The 18159-nt window shown below is 46.3% G+C and overlaps 1 protein-coding gene across 1 annotated transcript in view; it reads left to right on the top strand.

Moving 5' to 3' along the window:
- Nucleotides 1-15525, top strand: part of utp18 (UTP18 small subunit processome component) — a 60676-nt gene extending 45151 nt beyond the window's left edge. The window contains exons 11-14 of the mRNA XM_063030685.1: nt 2668-2839; nt 4990-5132; nt 8162-8198; nt 13992-15525. Of these exons, the coding sequence (XP_062886755.1) occupies nt 2668-2839; nt 4990-5132; nt 8162-8186 (340 nt within the window). The 3' untranslated portion in view covers nt 8187-8198; nt 13992-15525. The remainder of the gene's footprint in view (nt 1-2667; nt 2840-4989; nt 5133-8161; nt 8199-13991) is intronic.
- The last annotated feature ends 2634 nt before the right edge of the window (nt 15526-18159 follow it).

Raw genomic sequence — 18159 nt, 5'->3', positions numbered from 1 at the left:
CTGGGGACAGCCCACAAGTGTCACCACGTTGCTGGTGTCAGAATCACTTACTAACCATAAACTGTACGTATTTGGAACGCGTGGGGAAAATATAGCATCCGGGGGGAACCCAGAGTCCCGGGGAGAGTGTGCAGACAGTGGCAGGAAATGAATCACCATCACTGGGACTGTAGATTGTTTGCTAACCACTACACTACCACACTGCTCTGACCATCCCCCCTCTGGCAGCATGGTAATTGGCTCTTCAGAGATTTTGTTCTGAATTTACCAGACAAATTGCTGTATTGTTTGTGGATTTTTGCTGTTTGGCTAGAGAGTTGGAATTCTCTTGGGTGCGAACCCTGGGCAACCACAGACCGCTCAACAAATAATTCTAAGCTGCTTTGAGAGGATTAGAAAACCAGGCTAGTAATCCTCCTCTGATCTTAGATGGATCCATTTCAATTGTGTTTATTGCTTTCAGCTCTTTGAGTGAATTTATCTGTGTGAGGATTACAAAACAGCAGTCACTAGAAATGCTGGAAAGCTCCCTCTTCCTGGCATTTCCCTCCCTCCCTCCCTCCCTCCCAGTATGAGCTTGGATTTTATTTTGCTTCTGCCTTTCATCCACTCTTCCTAACTTGCTATAGTTGCTCGACCGTTAAGACCGTAAGACATTAGAAGCAGAATTAGACCATTTGACCTATAGAGGCTGCTCTGCCATTTGATCAAGACTGATTCATTTTCCTCCTCAACCCTATTCCCCTGCCTTTTCCCTGTAAGCTTTGACACAGTGAATAATCAAGAACCCATCAACCTCCACTTTAAATATGCCCAATAACTTTGCCTCCACAGCCATCTGTGGCAACAAATTCCACAGGTTCACCACCATGCAGAAATTCCTCCTCATCTCTGTTCTAAAGGTTTATCCTTGAATTGTGAGTCTGTGCCCTCTAGTCCTAGACTCTTCCAATAATGGAAACATTCTCTCCATGTCCACTCTATCTAGGTCTTTTAATTTCAATGAGATTCCCTTCTCTTATTTTGAAACTCCAACAAGTACAAACCAGAGCCAGTTAACTCTTTCATTCCCTTGGTTGATGACCAAGTTATTACACGATTTGAATATAATCCTGTCTGTTCAAGAGCATGTGAAGCATACTGCAGGATTCTCCTAACGCCACACCGGGTACCACTTCACTAACTGAGACCTAGCGTAACGTGGATCGATGGTCCTACACCGCAGGGTGTTGGGAGCATGGATTGCTCAGATTAGTGAACACCTTCATTATATACTTTCTTGTACCCTGTATTCTTCGATGCAGAAACTAGTAACAATATTGAAAGTGAACACCTTCATTGATACTGTACATGGGAAGTTAAACTAATTGGGTTAGGTTTTTCTCCAACATCCAGTGAATGGAAGGTCTCTGTTCATTCAAGGATCAAGGTTTAACTTTATTCACTGTATATATTTGCATCCGGCTGCGTGCATCATCAGGGACCCCCGCCACCCAGGACATGCTCTCTTCTCACTGCTGCCAGCAGGGGGAAGGCTCAGGAAACTCAGCACCCACACCATCCAGTTCAGGGGCAGTTATTACCCCTCAGCCATCCAGCTCTTCAACCAATGGGGATAATGCCACTTGCCCCATCACTGAACTGTTCCCACAACCAATGGACTCACTTTCAAGGACTCTTCATCTCACGTTCAATATTTATTTCTTATTTCTTTCTCTTTGTATTTGTGCAGTCTGTTGCCTTTTGCACACTGGTTGTTTGTCTGACCTTTTGGAAGCAGTATTTCATTGACTCTATTGTGCATCTTGGATTTACTGTGTATGCCTGCAAAACGAATATCAGAGTTATATCAGGTGCCATTTCTGTACTTTGGAATTAAATTTACTTTGAACTCGGTGGTAAGAATTTGCTGTGGTGTGCTGGCCTGGGTATGACATCCATCAAGAACAACACAATAAGTGATGAGGAAAGGTTGAACAGATTCGGACTTCATTCCCTGGAGCGCAGGAGAATGAGGGGAGATTTGACGGAGTTGCCAGTGGAAGTTGTGGATGCGGGTTAGGAGTTTGAATAAATACATGGGTGGGAGGGGAATGGAGGGTCAGTGGGTCTAGGCAGAAGAATCAGCATGGACTAGATGGGCCAAAGGGCCTGTTTCTGTTCTGTAGTTCTCTATGCAACAATTAAAAATAATTATATAAAAATAAAGTTTGAGATTAAAGTACGGATATGGAATAAACTGAACAAACACATAAATCCCAGCATATGTTTACAAGGGAAAGAACATAAGAAATGGTATAAAATGTTTGCAGTGTAGTGATGGGGGAAATAGATAGAGGGGGTGGTTGATCAGATTAGTTGGTGGCAGATGAGGTGAAGTTTTTGTTTTAAAAGCCCTATAGAACAAATGATTTCCAGAAGGGAGTTTTTGGAAAAGGCAGAATTTTGCTTTTTGGAAAATGCGTGGAATTTGCTCATCTTTTGTGGAATCATGTCACTATCTTTGCATGTCCATAAGGTAATCTATTTTAAAAGTGTTTATTTGTATTGTGAGCATTTAGTTAACTTGTTGACCGTTCCATCTGAGTGTCCCAGTGCTCTGGGGCAATTTGGATCACACTTCCCCATTCTACTGAATAATTACATTCCTCTTGTTTTCTGTGACAGGTGCAGTTCTGGAATTGTGAATGTGTACTCACGAGACAGCCTGAACCAATCCAGCCCTAAGCCCGTTAAATCCATCACGAACTTGGTTACTGCCGTTTCATCAATGGCCTTCAACCCAACCACAGAGATCTTGGCAATTGCTTCAAAGGACACAGATGATGCAGTCAAGTTGGTGAGTGTAACTTCTGTGCAGTGTGCAAAGGAGGAACTAGTATTGGTGGCTTGTCCCTTCACTACCTTGGATAGAGCATTACAGCACAGTTCTAGTGCAGTTACCCGATGTCTCCTGAGGGGTTGTCTGTCAGTGGGTCCTCGGGAGGTCCACACGTTTTGGTGCAGTGTGGGCCACAGTAACTGGTGGCTGTGGTTTGGCTGTTCAGTCTGTCTTTTCACCGCTCCCGCTTGCTCTCTGCGGCACAACGAAGGTCATTCTCATGTAACGCAGCTCCCTCTGCAACAGATTTCCTCCATGTGACCAGGTGTATCTGTTGAATGCAATGTTTTCCCAGTTTTTACACATAATGTGGAATCTCTTCAGGCTGATTTTGGGGTTATTTTTGAAGCGTTTCCTTTGGCCACCAGGAGCTCACTGACCTTCCTGCAACTGGGAGTAAAGGGTCTGTTTGGAGAGACGCAAGTTAGGCATCTAGATGACACGACTGATCTGTCGGAGGTGGTATTGATTTATCATGTTGCACGAACCTTAAAACCATGCCCTCTTGTATTAACCATTTCCACCATGGGAAAAGTCTCTGGCTGTCCATTCTGTCTCTATGCCTTTTATCTTCTTGTACAGCTCTTTCAAGTTGCCTCTCATCCTTCATTCCAAAGACAAAAGCCCTAGCTTACTCAACCTGTTCTCATAAGGCATACCCTCTAATCAAGGCAATATCCTGATAAATACTCTGCACCCTCTTAAAGCTTCCACATCCTTCCTATAATGAGGTGAAGAGAACTGAACAATACTCTGTGTGGTCTAACCAGGATTTTATAGAGGTGCAACATTACCCTGCATCCTGGGGCAACTCAGTGCACTATTCCTGTATCGGTAATCTGATCTGTAAACATCAGACACCATGGAGCTCATTCAGGATGTACTGCGGAGAGCATTCTGACTGGTTGCATCACAGTCTGGTACGGAGGAGTCAATGCACAGTCCTCCCCACCATCAAAAGGCAATGCCTCAAAAAGATTGGCATCATCATTCCAGAACATTCTGTCTTCTCATTGCTACCATCGGAGGGGAGGTCCAGGAGCCTGGAGAGACGCACTCAATGTTTTAGGATCAACTTCTTCCGCTCCAGCATCAGATTTCTGAACAAATAATGAACCCAAGAACACTGCCTCACTATTTTTGCTCTCCTTTGCACTTTACATACTTTATTTACCGTAGTTTCTAGTAATTTTAATGTCTTGCTCAGTGCTGCTGGAAAACAACAAATTTCATGACTGATTCTATGCTGAGCAGTAGTTGAGATGCCCAGTAGAATTTCATTTGTACAAACGTAGAAAGATGGCTAAACACCAAATGGGAGACAGGGGAGATTTTTGCCACTCAAAAGGATAACTTACACTGGCATGTGGACAGTGTAACAAAGGCAGTGTGAAACACTGTAGCATAGTCAGTGACGTTGATGGTTATGCCTGTTCTGTGGGTTTGCCTTGCTGGTTGTTGCAAGCGAAACTGATTTGACTGCATGAGCCTTTTTTTAATATAAAAAAGATTAGCTTAATTTGTCTCATGTATGTCAAAGCATACAGTCAAATACCTCATTTGCATCAACAGCAAGCCTAGTCCAATGGTGTGCTGTTGTCAGCCCACAGATGTCACCTCCCAAGTATCACCATGTTGCACTGTGTGCTGTTTGAAAGTGAAGTATGGTGCAGAAGTAAAGAAAAAAGTACTGAAATAGTGTGTGTGGGCTCATTGTCTGTTCAGAAGTCTAATGGCAGAGGGGAAGAAGCTGTCCCTGAATTGTTGAGTGTGAGACTTCAGGCTCCTGTATCTTCTCCCTGATGGTAGCAACGAGAAGAGGGCATGTCCTGGGTGATGGGGGTCTTTAATGATGGATGCTGATGTTTTGAGGTGTCTCCTTTTGAAGATGTCCTTGGTGCTGGGGATGCTAGTGTCCATGACAGAGCTGACATTACCAGACATATTCCCTTCTCGGGGAGTGCAGGGCGAGGAGAGGGGTTTGTTTTGTTCCATGGTGTAATGGTAAGGCACTCAATAACAATACAGATGTCAGTTCAGAAGGGCAGCTCCACCAGCAGAACCAAAGTGTTTATAATTTTTCACTAATTCTGTATCTTTCCTCGCAGATTCACATCCCATCCTTCACAGCGTTCTCAAATTTCCCGATGTTTCGACGGAAGACCATACACCTGGCACAGGAGATGGATTTCTCACCCAGAAGTGGTTTCTTTTCCATTGCCAATAATCGAGGCAAGGCCCTGCTGTACAGGTGTGTGATCCTCTGCTGTCTGTGGCTGGCACGCGTGTGTGCCCCTGCACCATCTGCAGCTGGCACGCATGTGCCCCCCCCCATCTGCAGCTGGCCCTTCATCCTGGTTTCCTGCATTGTGTATTGCCATGCAGTTACCTGAACCCAGCCCAAGCTCTGGTGTCTATCCCAGCTGCTGAGCAGGAGGGTGGGTGGTATCATCTACATAGCAGTGTGTTGAGGAATCGGGTTAGGCATATGAACCCTGCAGTATCAGTGCTGGTACAGCTTACCCACTTGGTTTTGTCGAGCAATTGTTCTATTCCTTATATACTGCCTGACCGTGAGGCATCCTGTAGCTCTGACCTCAATTTTCACCTTCAGCCCAAGTCTTCCACATAGTCCAGAAGGCTGTAAAGACACAGAAGCAGAACTAGGCCATTCAGCTCATCGAGTCTGCACCACCATTCCATCATGCCCAATTTATTATCCCTCCCAATCCCATTCTCCTGCCTTCTCCCCATAACCTTTGACAACCTGACTAATCAAGAACCTATCAACCTCCACTTAAAATTACCCAATGACTTAACCTGCACAGCTGTCTATGGCAATGAATTCCACAGATTCACCAACCTCTGGCTAAAGGAATATTTCTTCATCTCTTTTCTAAACAGGCATCCCTCAGTTCTGAGGCTGTGCCCTTTGGTCCTAGACTTCCCCCACCATAGGAAACATCCTCTTCACATCCATTCTATTGAGGCCTTTCAACATTCGATAGGTTTCAATGAAATTCCCTCTAATTCTTTTAAACTCCAGCAAGTACAGGCCAGAGCTGTCAAATGCTCTGATATGCTAACCCTTTCATCCCTGGGATAATTTTCCTGAACCTCCCTGGACTCCCTCCAATGCCAGCACATCCTTTCCAAGATAAGGGGCCCAAATCTGCTGTCAATACTCCAAGTGCGATCTGACCAATGTCTTATAAAGCCTGAGCCTTACATCCTTGCTTTTGTATTCTAGTCCTCTCAAAATGAAGGCTAGCATTGCATTTGCCTTTGTTACCACTGGCTTAACCTGCAAGTTAACTTTTAGGGGAAACGTCCCTGTGCTCCACACTTTTATTCCTTCTGCCAAAGTCTGTGACCATTCATTTCCCTACACTATGCTTCATCTGCCACTTCTTTGCCTGTTCTACCAATCTGTAGGAGTCCTTCTGCAGACTCTCTGCTTCATCAACACTACCTGACCTTCCAGCTGTCTTTGTATTGTCCACAAACTTGTCATAAAGCCACCAATTCCTTTGTCCAAATCATTGACATATAATGTGATAAAATGAAAGACTGACATCACTCCTCTTCTCTCCCTTTTTGAGCCACTGAGTCACATTGCCTGATTCTGGGGCATCCTGCATCCCCAGCCACCATGTTTCACCCTCAGCCTGTGTCTCCCATTTTACTCAAGTGTCTGAGACGCAAAAACGCAGGAGGTTCTTCAGATGCTGGAAATCCACAGACAGACACACGATGCTGGAGGAACTCAGCAGGTCAGGATGCTAACAGCCGATGTCTTGGACTGAGACTGTCAGGACTTGCCAATCGGTGATGAAGGTCTGGGCTGGAAAACTCAGTTTATTCCCCTGCCTGACCTGCTGAGTTCCTCCAGCCTTTTGTGTGAGATGTAACGATGCTGTTTTTTTGTCCCAATGCAGCTCTGCTTCCACAGGGGGTTTGATTGGGCAGGTTGGGTCACATCCACATGGCCATAGCACTGTTGCTCTTTGTACTGATTTAACGATAGATTAAAAATTAGTTTTACTTGTCACATCTACATTGAAACATACTGATGCAAACAATGCACTTCAGTGTAACAACACAGACCAAGGATGTGCTGGGGGCAGCCCACAAGAGTCAACACGTTTCCTCACAACATAGTATGCCCATGACTTGCTAACTCTACTCCATGTGTCTTTGGAATGTGGGAGGAAACCAAGCACACAGAAAACCATGCAGTCACAGGAAGAACGTATATACCCCAGCGGGCATTGAACACCTGATGGCTGGTGTTAGAACCGTGTCACACGTGCAGGTTCATAGTGTGAATAGCGTTTCTGCAGGAATCTACTGTTACCAGTAAAGGAGGTTTTGCCCCAGACACATTAGCATGGTCCTATTCCGTGCAGTGCTCCCAGTAATGTCTCAGGCTGCAGAAGATTTCAAGTTCAAGCTGTTGTTTATTGTCATTCAACTGTACACGTGTATACTGCCAAAAACAACGTTCCTCTGGACCAAGGTACACAACACAATACATATAACTTGCACACACAACACAAAGTAATATTACCACAAAGAACTGAACAAATAGTAAAATGTATTCCAGACGATTGACATTTAACATAAGGTGCATTTGCGACACAAGTTTAAAAGTAAACTGGTGTTTCATAAGGGATGAGATGTAGGTAGTGGGAGACCTAGTAGTCTGGGAGAGGAAGCTGCTTCCCATCCTAACAGTTCCTGTCCTATGGTAAGGGTCAGAGATTGCAGGAGGGATCCTTGACAATGCTAAGGGCCCAGCTTATGCAGCACTCCTGAGAAATGTCTTGGATGGGAGGCAAAGGGAGCCCGAGTGCAGGAGAGTTTCTCCACTGTGTCAGTGCTCCATTGCAACACCGCTGTCTCCATGGTGACAATGAACATCACGTTCAGTCCTGACTTTGGGTCTTGGGTTGGTTTCTCAGGAGGGTGACCTTCAACGGTGTGGATGACTTCAGTCACAGGTGTCCTGTGCTGTTGTGGGATTGTCCAGATCACAGGACAATGAACCTGCCATCTGCTAGGTCCCTGGGCTGTGGGAGGAAAGCCACAGGCAGTGGTGGGAATTGAACCCGGGTCGCCTGCACGGTAATGTGCTACGCTACCGTGTCACTTCCATCACTGATTCCAGTGCTTGGGGAAAGTAAACCTCTAATTCCACTTGTGGAGATTAGAGTCCAGCTTGGGAAATTCCAGACAATGCTGTAGTTACAGTCACCTAAACAATGTGTTTTCTTCCAGGGTGAAGCACTATACGGACTTCTAACCCTCACCCTCGGTAAGTGAACTGCTCAGTTTCTTTGCTGTGGGGGGAGGGGAAGGAGTACAAGCCGGCAGGTGATAGGGAAGCGAGGTATGAAGTTAGAAGCTGGGAGGGTCTGCTTCCTCCTTTTTCCATTCCCCATTCTGGTTTCCCTCTCACTTCCCCTCACCTGCCCATCATCTCCCTCTAGTTCCCCCCCTCCTTCCCTTTCTCCCATGGTCCATTCTCCTCTCCTATCAGATTCCTTCTTCAGCCTTTACCTCTTCCACCTGTCCTCTTCCAGCTTCTCACGTCATACACCTTCCTCCACCCACCCGCCTTCCCCCTCACCTGGACTCACCTTTCACCAGCTAACTTGTGCTCCTCCCCCTCCCCCAACCTCCTTATTCTGGCTTCTGCCTCCTTCCTTTCATAGAAACAGAAAATAGGCGCAGGAGTAGGCCATTCAGCCCTTCAAGCCTGCACCGCCATTCAGTATGATCATGGCTGATCATTCAACTCAGAACCCTGTACCAGCCTTCCCTCCATACCCCCTGAGCCACAAGGGCCAGATCTAACTCCCTCTTAAATATAGCCAATGAACTGGCCTCAACTGTTTCCTGTGGCAGAGAATTCCATAGATTCACCACTCTGTGTGAAGAAGTTTTTCCTAATCTCAGTCCTAAAAGGCTTCCCCTTTATCCTCAAACTGTGACCCCTCATTCTGGACTTCCCCAACATCGGGAACAATCTTCCTGCATCTAGCCTGTCCAATCCCTTTAGGATTTTATATGTTTCAATCAGATCCCCCCTCAATCTTCTAAATTCCAATGAGTACAAGCCTAGTTCATCCAGTCTTTCATCATATGAAAGTCCTGCCATCCCAGGAATCAATCTGGTGAACCACCTTTGTACTCCCTCAATGGCAAGGATGTCTTTCCTCAGATTAGGGGACCAAAACTGCACACAATACTCCAGGTGTGGTCTCACCAAGGCCTTGTACAACTGCAGTAGTACCGCCCTGCTCCTGTACTCGAATCCTCTTGCTATAAATGCCAGCATACCATTCGCCTTTTTCACCGCCTGCTGTACCTGCATGCCCACTTTCAATGACTGGTGTATAATGACACCCAGGTCTCGTTGCACCTCCCCTTTTCCTAATCGGCCACCATTCAGATAATAATCTGTTTTCCTGTTTTTGCCACCAAAGTGGATAACTTCACATTTATCCACATTAAATTGCATCTGCCATGAATTTGCCCACTCACCTAACCTATCCAAGTCACCCTGCATCCTCCTCACAGCTAACACTGCCGCCCAGCTTCGTGTCATCCGCAAACTTGGAGATGCTGCATTTAATTCCCTCATCCAAGTCATTAATATATATTGTAAACAATTGGGATCCCAGCACTGAGCCTTGCGGTACCCCACTAGTCACTGCCTGCCATTCTGAAAAGGTCCCATTTATCCCCACTCTTTGCTTCCTGTCTGCCAACCAATTCCCTATCCACATCAATACCTTACCCCCAATACCATGTGCACACTAATCTCCTGTGTGGGACCTTGTCAAAAGCCTTTTGAAAATCCAAATATACCACGTCCACTGGTTCTCCCCTATCCACTCTACTCGTTACATCCTCAAAAAATTCTATGAGATTTGTCAAACATGATTTTCCTTTCACAAATCCATGCTGACTTTGTCCGATGATTTCACCGCTTTCCAAATGTGCTGTTATCACATCTTTGATAACTGACTAGCAGTTTCCCCACCACCGATGTTAGGCTAACTGGTCTATAATTCCCTGGTTTCTCTCTCCCCCTTTTTAAAAAGTGGGTTTACATTAGCCACCCTCCAATCCTCAGGAACTAGTCCAGAATCTAAAGTGTTTTGAAAAATTATCACTAATACATCCACTATTTCTTGGGCTACTTCCTTAAGCACTCTGGGATGTAGACCATCTGGCCCTGGGGATTTATCTGCCTTTAATCCCTTCAATTTACCTAACACCACTTCCCTACTAACATGCATTTCCCTCAGTTCCTCCATCTCACTGGACCCTTTGTCCCCTACTATTTCCGGAAAATTATTTATGTTCTCCTTAGTGAAGACAGAACCAAAGTAATTATTCAATTGGTCTGCCATGTCCTTGCTCCCCATAATCAATTCACCTGTTTCTGTCTGTAGGGGACCTACATTTGTCTTAACCAATCTTTTTCTTTTCACATATCTATAAAAGCTTTTAGTCAGTTTTTATGTTCCCTGCCAGCTTTCTCTCAATCTTTTTTCCCCTTCCTAATTAAGCCCTTTGTCCTCTGCTGAACTGAATTTCTCCCAGTCCTCAGGTGAGCCACTTTTTCTGGCTAATTTGTATGATGCTTCTTTGGAATTGATACTATCCCTAATTTCTCTTGTCAGCCACGGGTGCACTACGTTCCTTGATTTATTCTTTTGTCAAACTGGGATGAATTGTTGTAGTTCATCCATGCGATCTTTAAATGCTTGCCATTGCATATCCACCGTCAATCCTTTAAGTGTCATTTGCCAGTCTATCTTAGCTAATTCACGTCTCATACCTTCAAATTACCCTTCTTTAAGTTCAGAACCTTTGTTTCTGAATTAACTATGTCACTCTCCATATTAATGAAGAATTCCACCATATTATGGTCACTCTTACCCAAGGGGACTCGCATGACAAGATTGCTAATTAACCCTTCCTCATTGCTCAATACCCAGTCCAGAATAGCCTGCTCTCCAATTGGTTCCTCGACATGTTGGTTCAAAAAACCATCCTGTATACGTTCCAAGAAATCCTCTTCCTCAGCACCCTTACCAATTTGGTTCACCCAATCTACATGTAGATTGAAGTCACCCATTATAACTGCTGTTCCTTTATTGCACACATTTCTAATTTCCTGTTTAATACCATCCCCAACCTCACTACTACTGTTAGGTGGCCTGTACACAACTCCCACCAGCGTTTTCTGCCCCTTAGTGTTATGCAGCTCTACCCATATCGATTCCACATCCTCCCAGCTAATGTCCTTCCTTTCTATTGCGTTAATCACCTCTCTAACCAGCATGCTACCCCACCTCCTTTTCTTTCATGTCTATCCCTCCTGAATATTGAATATCCCTGAATGTTGAGCTCCCATCCCTGGTCACCCTGGAACCATGTCTCTGTGATCCCAACTATATCATATTCATTAACAACAATCTGCACTTTCAATTCATCCACCTTGTTACAAATGCTCCTTGCATTGACACACAAAGCCTTCAGGTGCGCTTTTACAACTCTTAGCCCATATACAATTATGTTGAAAAGTGGCCCTTTTTGATTTTTGCCCTGGATTTGCCAGCCTGCCACTTTTACTTTTCACTTTACTACTTTTTGCTTTTACCCTCATTTTACACCCCTGTCTCTCTGCACTGGTTCCCATCCCCCTGTTGTGAACTAACCTCCTCTCTCCTAGTCTCTTTAATTTGATTCCCACCCCTCAACTATTCTAGTTTAACGTCACCCCAGTAGCCTTCGCTAATCTCCCTGCCAGGATATTGGTCCCCCTAGGATTCAAGTGTAACCCGTCCTTTTTGTACAGGTCACACCTGCGCCAAAAGGGGTCCCAATGATCCAAAAACTTGAATCCCTGCCCCAATCCCTCAGCCACGCATTTATCATCCACCTCATTGCATTCCTACTCTCACTGTCGTGTGGCACAGGCCGTAATCCCGAGATTACTACCTTTGCAGTCCTTTTTCTCAACTCCCTTCCTAGCTCCCTAAATTCTCCTTTCAGGACCTCTTCCCTTTTCCTACCTATGTCATTGGTACCTATATGTACCACGACCTCTGGCTTCTCACCCTCCCACTTCAGGATATCTTGGACATGATCAGAAATATCCCAGACCCTGGCACCAGATAGGCAAACTACCATCCAGGTCTCTGGACTGCGTCCACAGAATCACCTATCTGACCCCCTTACTATCGAGTCTATTACAACTGCCCTCCTTTTCCTTTCCCTACCCTTCTGAGCTACAGGGCTGGCCTCTGTGCCGGAGGCATGGCCGCTGTCGCTTCCCCCAAGTAAGCTGTCCCCCCCAACAGTACTCAAACAGGAGTACCCATGGTCAAGGGGCACAGCCACTGGGGTACTCTCTATTACCTGACTCTTCCCCTTCCCCCTCCTAACCGTGACCCACTTGTCTGCCTCCCGTGGCCCCGGTGTGACCACCTGCCTGTAACTCCTCTCTATCAACTCCTCACTCTCCCTGACCAGATGAAGGTCATCGAGCTGCAGCTCCAGTTCCCTAACGTGGTCCCTTAGGAGCTGCATCTTGGCGCACCTGGCGCAGATGTAGACATCCGGGAGGCTTGGAGACTCCAGGGCCTCCCACATCCGGCACCGAGAACAACAAACTGCCCTCACTCATACTGCCCCTCTCCTCAAATAACAAAAAAAAAAAATGAATACCAAACCTTCCTCGCCCGTTTCCACCTAAGCCCGGTGAGCCGAAGCCCTTAAGCCTTCACTCTGCTCCCGGCTCACTCCGCCACCGGCAAACTACGCTGCCCGCTCTATGAGGCTCTGTTCCTTTTAAATCTTCTGCGCTTCACTGCCCGACGTCACACGCCTGCGCAGTCCCACCTCTGAACTCCGATGAAAAAAAACCGAAAAATTCAAAAACGTCTTCCTCCGCACTCCCGCTCCAGCTCTCAGACTTCCTTCTTCGAATCCAGTCTTGGTGGAGGATCTTGGCCCAAAACATCGACTGTACAATCTGTGTGTGGTGCTGGACAGTTCTTGGTGTGGCTTATTGAAGCAGTTGGTAAGGCCAAGGGAAAGTAAAGGGTAGAAACTGCCCTGAGAATGGGGGAGTGCTGGGGACATGACACTAAGTGGAAAAGCAGATTGTGCAGAGGATGTGGAGATCTACAGAGATAGAGGTAGGTTAAGTGAGTGGGCTAGGGTCTGGCAGATAGATTACTATGTTGGTAAATGCAATGCCATCTATCTTGAAAGGAAAAATAGAAGATCAGATTATAATGTAGTGGTGAAAGATTGCAGTATGCTGTTGTACAGAGGAACTTGAGGGTGCTTGTGCATGAATCACAGAAGTTTGCTTTGCAGATACAACAGATTATCAAGGCGGCAAATGAAACACTGGCCTTCATTGCTAGCGGGATTGAATTTAGGAACAGGGACGTTATGCTACAACTGTACATGGTACTGGTAAGGTCACATATGGAGTACAGTGTGCAGTTCTGGTCTCCTTACTGAAGGAAAGACTTACTGGCTTTGGAGGCTATGCTGTGGAGGTTCACCAGGTCGATTTTGAAGATGAGGGGATTAGCCAAGGAGAGGTCGAGCCACGTGGAATTCAGGAGAATTAGAAGGATCTTATTGAAACATACACTCTGATGAAAGGGGTGGAGAAGATGGAGGCAGCTCAATTGTTCCCACTAGTGAGTGAGACAAGAAGTAGGGACATAGTCTCAAGATTTGGTGTGGATTTAGGACGGAGATGAGGAATTGCTTTTCAAGATTGTAGTGAACCTGTGGAATTCTCTGCCCAGGGAAGCAGTAGAGGCTACGTTATTAGGTATATTTTAGAGGATTTTTGCATATTAAGGGTTGAGAGGAAAAGGCAGGTAGGTGGAGCCAGATCAGTCATGAAGATATTGAGTGGCAAAGCAGACACGATGGGCTGGATGGCCTCCTGTTTCTTACAATTCTTCATCCTCATCATCTCCATCATCATTTTTCTTTTGAAGTTAAATCTGCTTTATGGAAGTTTCTCATCCTTAATTCTCTTCTGACTTTAATTCTATAGGCAGCACCGTGATCCCCAACTCAGCATCGCAACATGGAACACAACACCATCGCTGGGTTTGGCTGCCGTGGCCCCACCTCTGGGGAGTGACAGTCCTTTCACGAAGGAACCCCTCGATTCTATGAAATGTTTTAATGGTTTCAGCATTTTGTTCTATTGTGGACGTGTTTGTATGATAAATAAACCTGCAGTGCGGACCCATGTAGAGTGGAGTGCTTTAGGTTCCAGACACAGCCCCAGCAGTAGTGACGCTGGCACCATTCAACCACCCTGAGCCATCTTCAATACCAGCCTCTTGTACAGGAGCAGTTTCCTGACAACACCGATGGCAGAACCACCAGCATAGTGGCTACTGAATTAACACCAGTGTCTCGCTCCCCCCCTCCCCTCGCTCCAAGGGCTTCCGCCACCATTCCTTTCCTGTTCCAGTCCTGTTAGAAGACCCCTGGGCTTTCTGTGACAGGCTGGGTTTGTGACCTTTGACACTGAACCCTGAGAGGAGAAAACTGTTTCTAAAGTGTAACGACCGTACAGCACAGGAACAGGCCTTTCAGCAACTCTACCCCAGCTTCCCAGCTCCTCGCCCTGACTATATCCCAGGCTCCCCGACTGTACCCCAGGCTTCCTGCCCTGACTCGACTCTACCCCATTCTCTCCTCCCTGACTCGACACTGCCCCAGGCTCCTGGCTTCTTGGCTCCTCACCCCAACTCTACCCCAGGCTGCCTGACCCACCCCCACTCTACCCCAGGATCCCCCTGCTCCCCTGCCTGACCTAACTCTACCCCAAGGTCCCCATTCCCTGCCCTGCTTATACCACAGGTTGCCTGACTACCCCAGGCTCCCCAAACCCTGCCCCAACTCTACTCCAGGCTGTCCGGCTCCTCTTGCTGCCTCACCCACTCATCCTAGGATCGAGCTTTGCACCTAACCCCTGCCAATTGGGTTGAGCTCCAACTGTGCAGCCTACCCTTCATTGCCGGGTTCTTGCTGTGCTCCCCTCTCAGCCAGTTGGATGGGGCCCTACCGAGGAGACTGAGGGTGGGGGTTGCTCTGATATCCCAGGGTTACCCTCTGCCCATAGTCCAGGCTCTGCACCAACTCGGTATCTGTGGGTAAAGCTGGGCACAAGGAACACCAGGTTCAGCTCATGAAACCTTTGGACATTGAACCACAGCTGAAGAGGTCTTGTCATGCTGAACTAATTAGATTAGTAATCAGATGAACTAATCCCTTCTGTCTACCCAATGTCCATATCCTTATTTTCCTGCCATTTATGTGCCTATGTAAGAGCCTAAAACATATTTGCCTTTGCCCCTTCTCATTTTAAACAGATGTCCTGTGGGATTAGGTATTTCAACCCTGGGAGAAAGATTGTGTTCAAGAATGAACAGAGATTTATCAAGCAGGTTGCAAGCAAACAGCACTCTGCTGGGCTTATTAACGGCCACATTTAAAAAGCTTTCCACTCAGTTAATATGGTTATTAACAGATCATAATTCATTCAGAAGAATATCCACATAATTAATGCCATGTCACATTTAATGTAACTGTGTACTAATTTAATCAGTATCATTAAAGTGACAAGATATAATTTGAAAGGATGTCGAAGTGGAGATAGGTGTACCATTTGGTTATAATCAAATCTCTGACAATTTGAAATAACAAAAGTCAGAATTAATTGTGTTCAATTTACTGAGTTCTTCCAATTACACCTAGAGTTAAGTCTTAGAAAGTAACAGTCCACGTCTCCTTAATTCCACAGTACGTGCACCTCAAAGGGTGGTTCACTTTTAGGACCAGCCAGGGTAGGTCTTACACAGTGAACAGTAGGGCAGTGAGGAGTGTGGCAGAACAAAGGTTTCTAGGAATACAGATCCATCATTCATTGAAAGTGGCATCACAGGTACATAGGGTTGTAAAGAAAGTGTTTGGGACATTGGCCTTAAATCAAAGTACTGAGTACAGGAGATGGGATGCTATGTTGAAGTTGTATAAAGACATTGATGAGGCCTAATTTGGAGTATTGTATGCAGTTTTGGTCACCTACCGACAGGAAAGGTCGAAAGAGTACAGAGAAAATTTACAAGGATGTTGACAGGACAGGAGGGCCTGAGTGATAAGGAAAGCTTGAATAGGTTGGGAATTTATTCTCTAGAGTGCAAGAGAATGAGGGGAGATCTAATAGAGATGCATAAAACTATGAGGGGTATAGATAGGTTAAATGCAAGCAGGCTCTTTCCACTGAGGTTAAGTGATACTAGAACTGGAGGTCATTGGTTAAGGGTGAAAGGTGAAATGTTTTAAGGGGAACTTCACTCAGAGTGGTGAGACTGTGGAATGAGCTGCTGGTGGAAATGGTAGATGTGGGGTTTGATTTCAGCATTTAAGATAAACTTGACATTGTGACTTGGGAGGTGAATATGCTGCCTCTTAGCCATGCAAGGTTTCTGAGATCCATCTTGGGTTCAGGCTCCCATATCTGGGGAGGAGAAGGTCCTATGTTTCCCACTCCTGCTGTGGGCTTCTCTCTGTCCTTGCAACCTCCATGGTCAGTTGTTGACATTCCTACAAATTGCATTTCCTGCACAACCTGAATGCCTTTTGCTCCACCATTGAAGATTGTGTGGTCCCTGTCATATCACCAGGCTATACCCACCATGGAACTTGGACATCACTGCACTGCTAGACAAGTGAGGAGCTGGGTAAATGGGAACAACAGTACGAGATGGATCGGCTAGCTTCAGAAGGGGAGGAGCAGGAAACCTACACCGCTTATACCGCTGTCTCCAGCTCTGCCTCACATCCTCCTGATCAGGAAGATGTGGCTGTGTTAGAGCTGAACACCCTGGAGTCTCAGAGTTCCTCTCAGGAGGAACACACAGCTTTGTTGGATCAGGTGATATTGGACGACCACAGTCTGTGTGGATCAGAAACAACATCTCCACTTGGCCGACAATCAACACTGGTGCACCTCAAGGATGTGTGCTTAGCCCACTGCTCTGCTCTCTCTACACCCATGACTGTGTGGCTAGGCACAGCTCAAATGCCATCGATAAATTTGCTGATGGTAAAACTATTGATGGTGGAATTTCAGGTGGTGATGAGAAGGCGTACAGGAGTGAGACAGATCAACCGGTTGAGTGGTGTACCAGCAACAACCTTGCACTCAATGTCAGTAAGACCAAGGAATTTATTGTGAACTTCAGAAAGAGTAAGATGAGTGCACACACACCAGTCCTCATCGAGGGATCAAAACTGGAAAGGATGAGCAATTTCAAGTTCCTGGACCCAACATCTGAGGGTCTATCCTGGACCCAACATCTGAGGGTCTATCCTGGACCCAACATCTGAGGGTCTATCCTGGACCCAACATCTGAGGGTCTATCCTGGACCCAACATCTGAGGGTCTATCCTGGACCCAACATCTGAGGGTCTATCCTGGACCCAACATCTGAGGGTCTATCCTGGACCCAACATCTGAGGGTCTATCCTGGACCCAACATCTGAGGGTCTATCCTGGACCCAACATCTGAGGGTCTATCCTGGACCCAACATCTGAGGGTCTATCCTGGACCCAACATCTGAGGGTCTATCCTGGACCCAACATCTGAGGGTCTATCCTGGACCCAACATCTGAGGGTCTATCCTGGACCCAACATCTGAGGGTCTATCCTGGACCCAACATCTGAGGGTCTATCCTGGACCCAACATCTGAGGGTCTATCCTGGACCCAACATCTGAGGGTCTATCCTGGACCCAACATCTGAGGGTCTATCCTGGACCCAACATCTGAGGGTCTATCCTGGACCCAACATCTGAGGGTCTATCCTGGACCCAACATCTGAGGGTCTATCCTGGACCCAACATCTGAGGGTCTATCCTGGACCCAACATCTGAGGGTCTATCCTGGACCCAACATATTGTTGCAATTGCAAGACAGCAGCTATATTTCATCAGCAGTTTGAGAATATTTAGTATGTTACAAAAGACATGCAAATTTCTACATATACCATGGAGGGCATTCTAACTGGCCACATCACCATCTGGTTTGGGGGGGCGGGGGTGGCACAGGATTGAAACAAGCTGCAGGAAATTGTGACTGCTCCATCATGGGCACTAGCCTCCATAGCATCTGGACATCTTCAAGGAGCAATGCCTCAAAAAGG

This window comes from Mobula hypostoma, chromosome 22, assembly GCF_963921235.1.
Source record: "Mobula hypostoma chromosome 22, sMobHyp1.1, whole genome shotgun sequence".
NCBI classification, from domain to species: Eukaryota; Metazoa; Chordata; class Chondrichthyes; order Myliobatiformes; family Myliobatidae; genus Mobula; species Mobula hypostoma.
The sequence above is the reverse complement of the archived record's forward strand: the minus strand, read 5'-3'. Positions and strand labels throughout refer to the sequence as shown.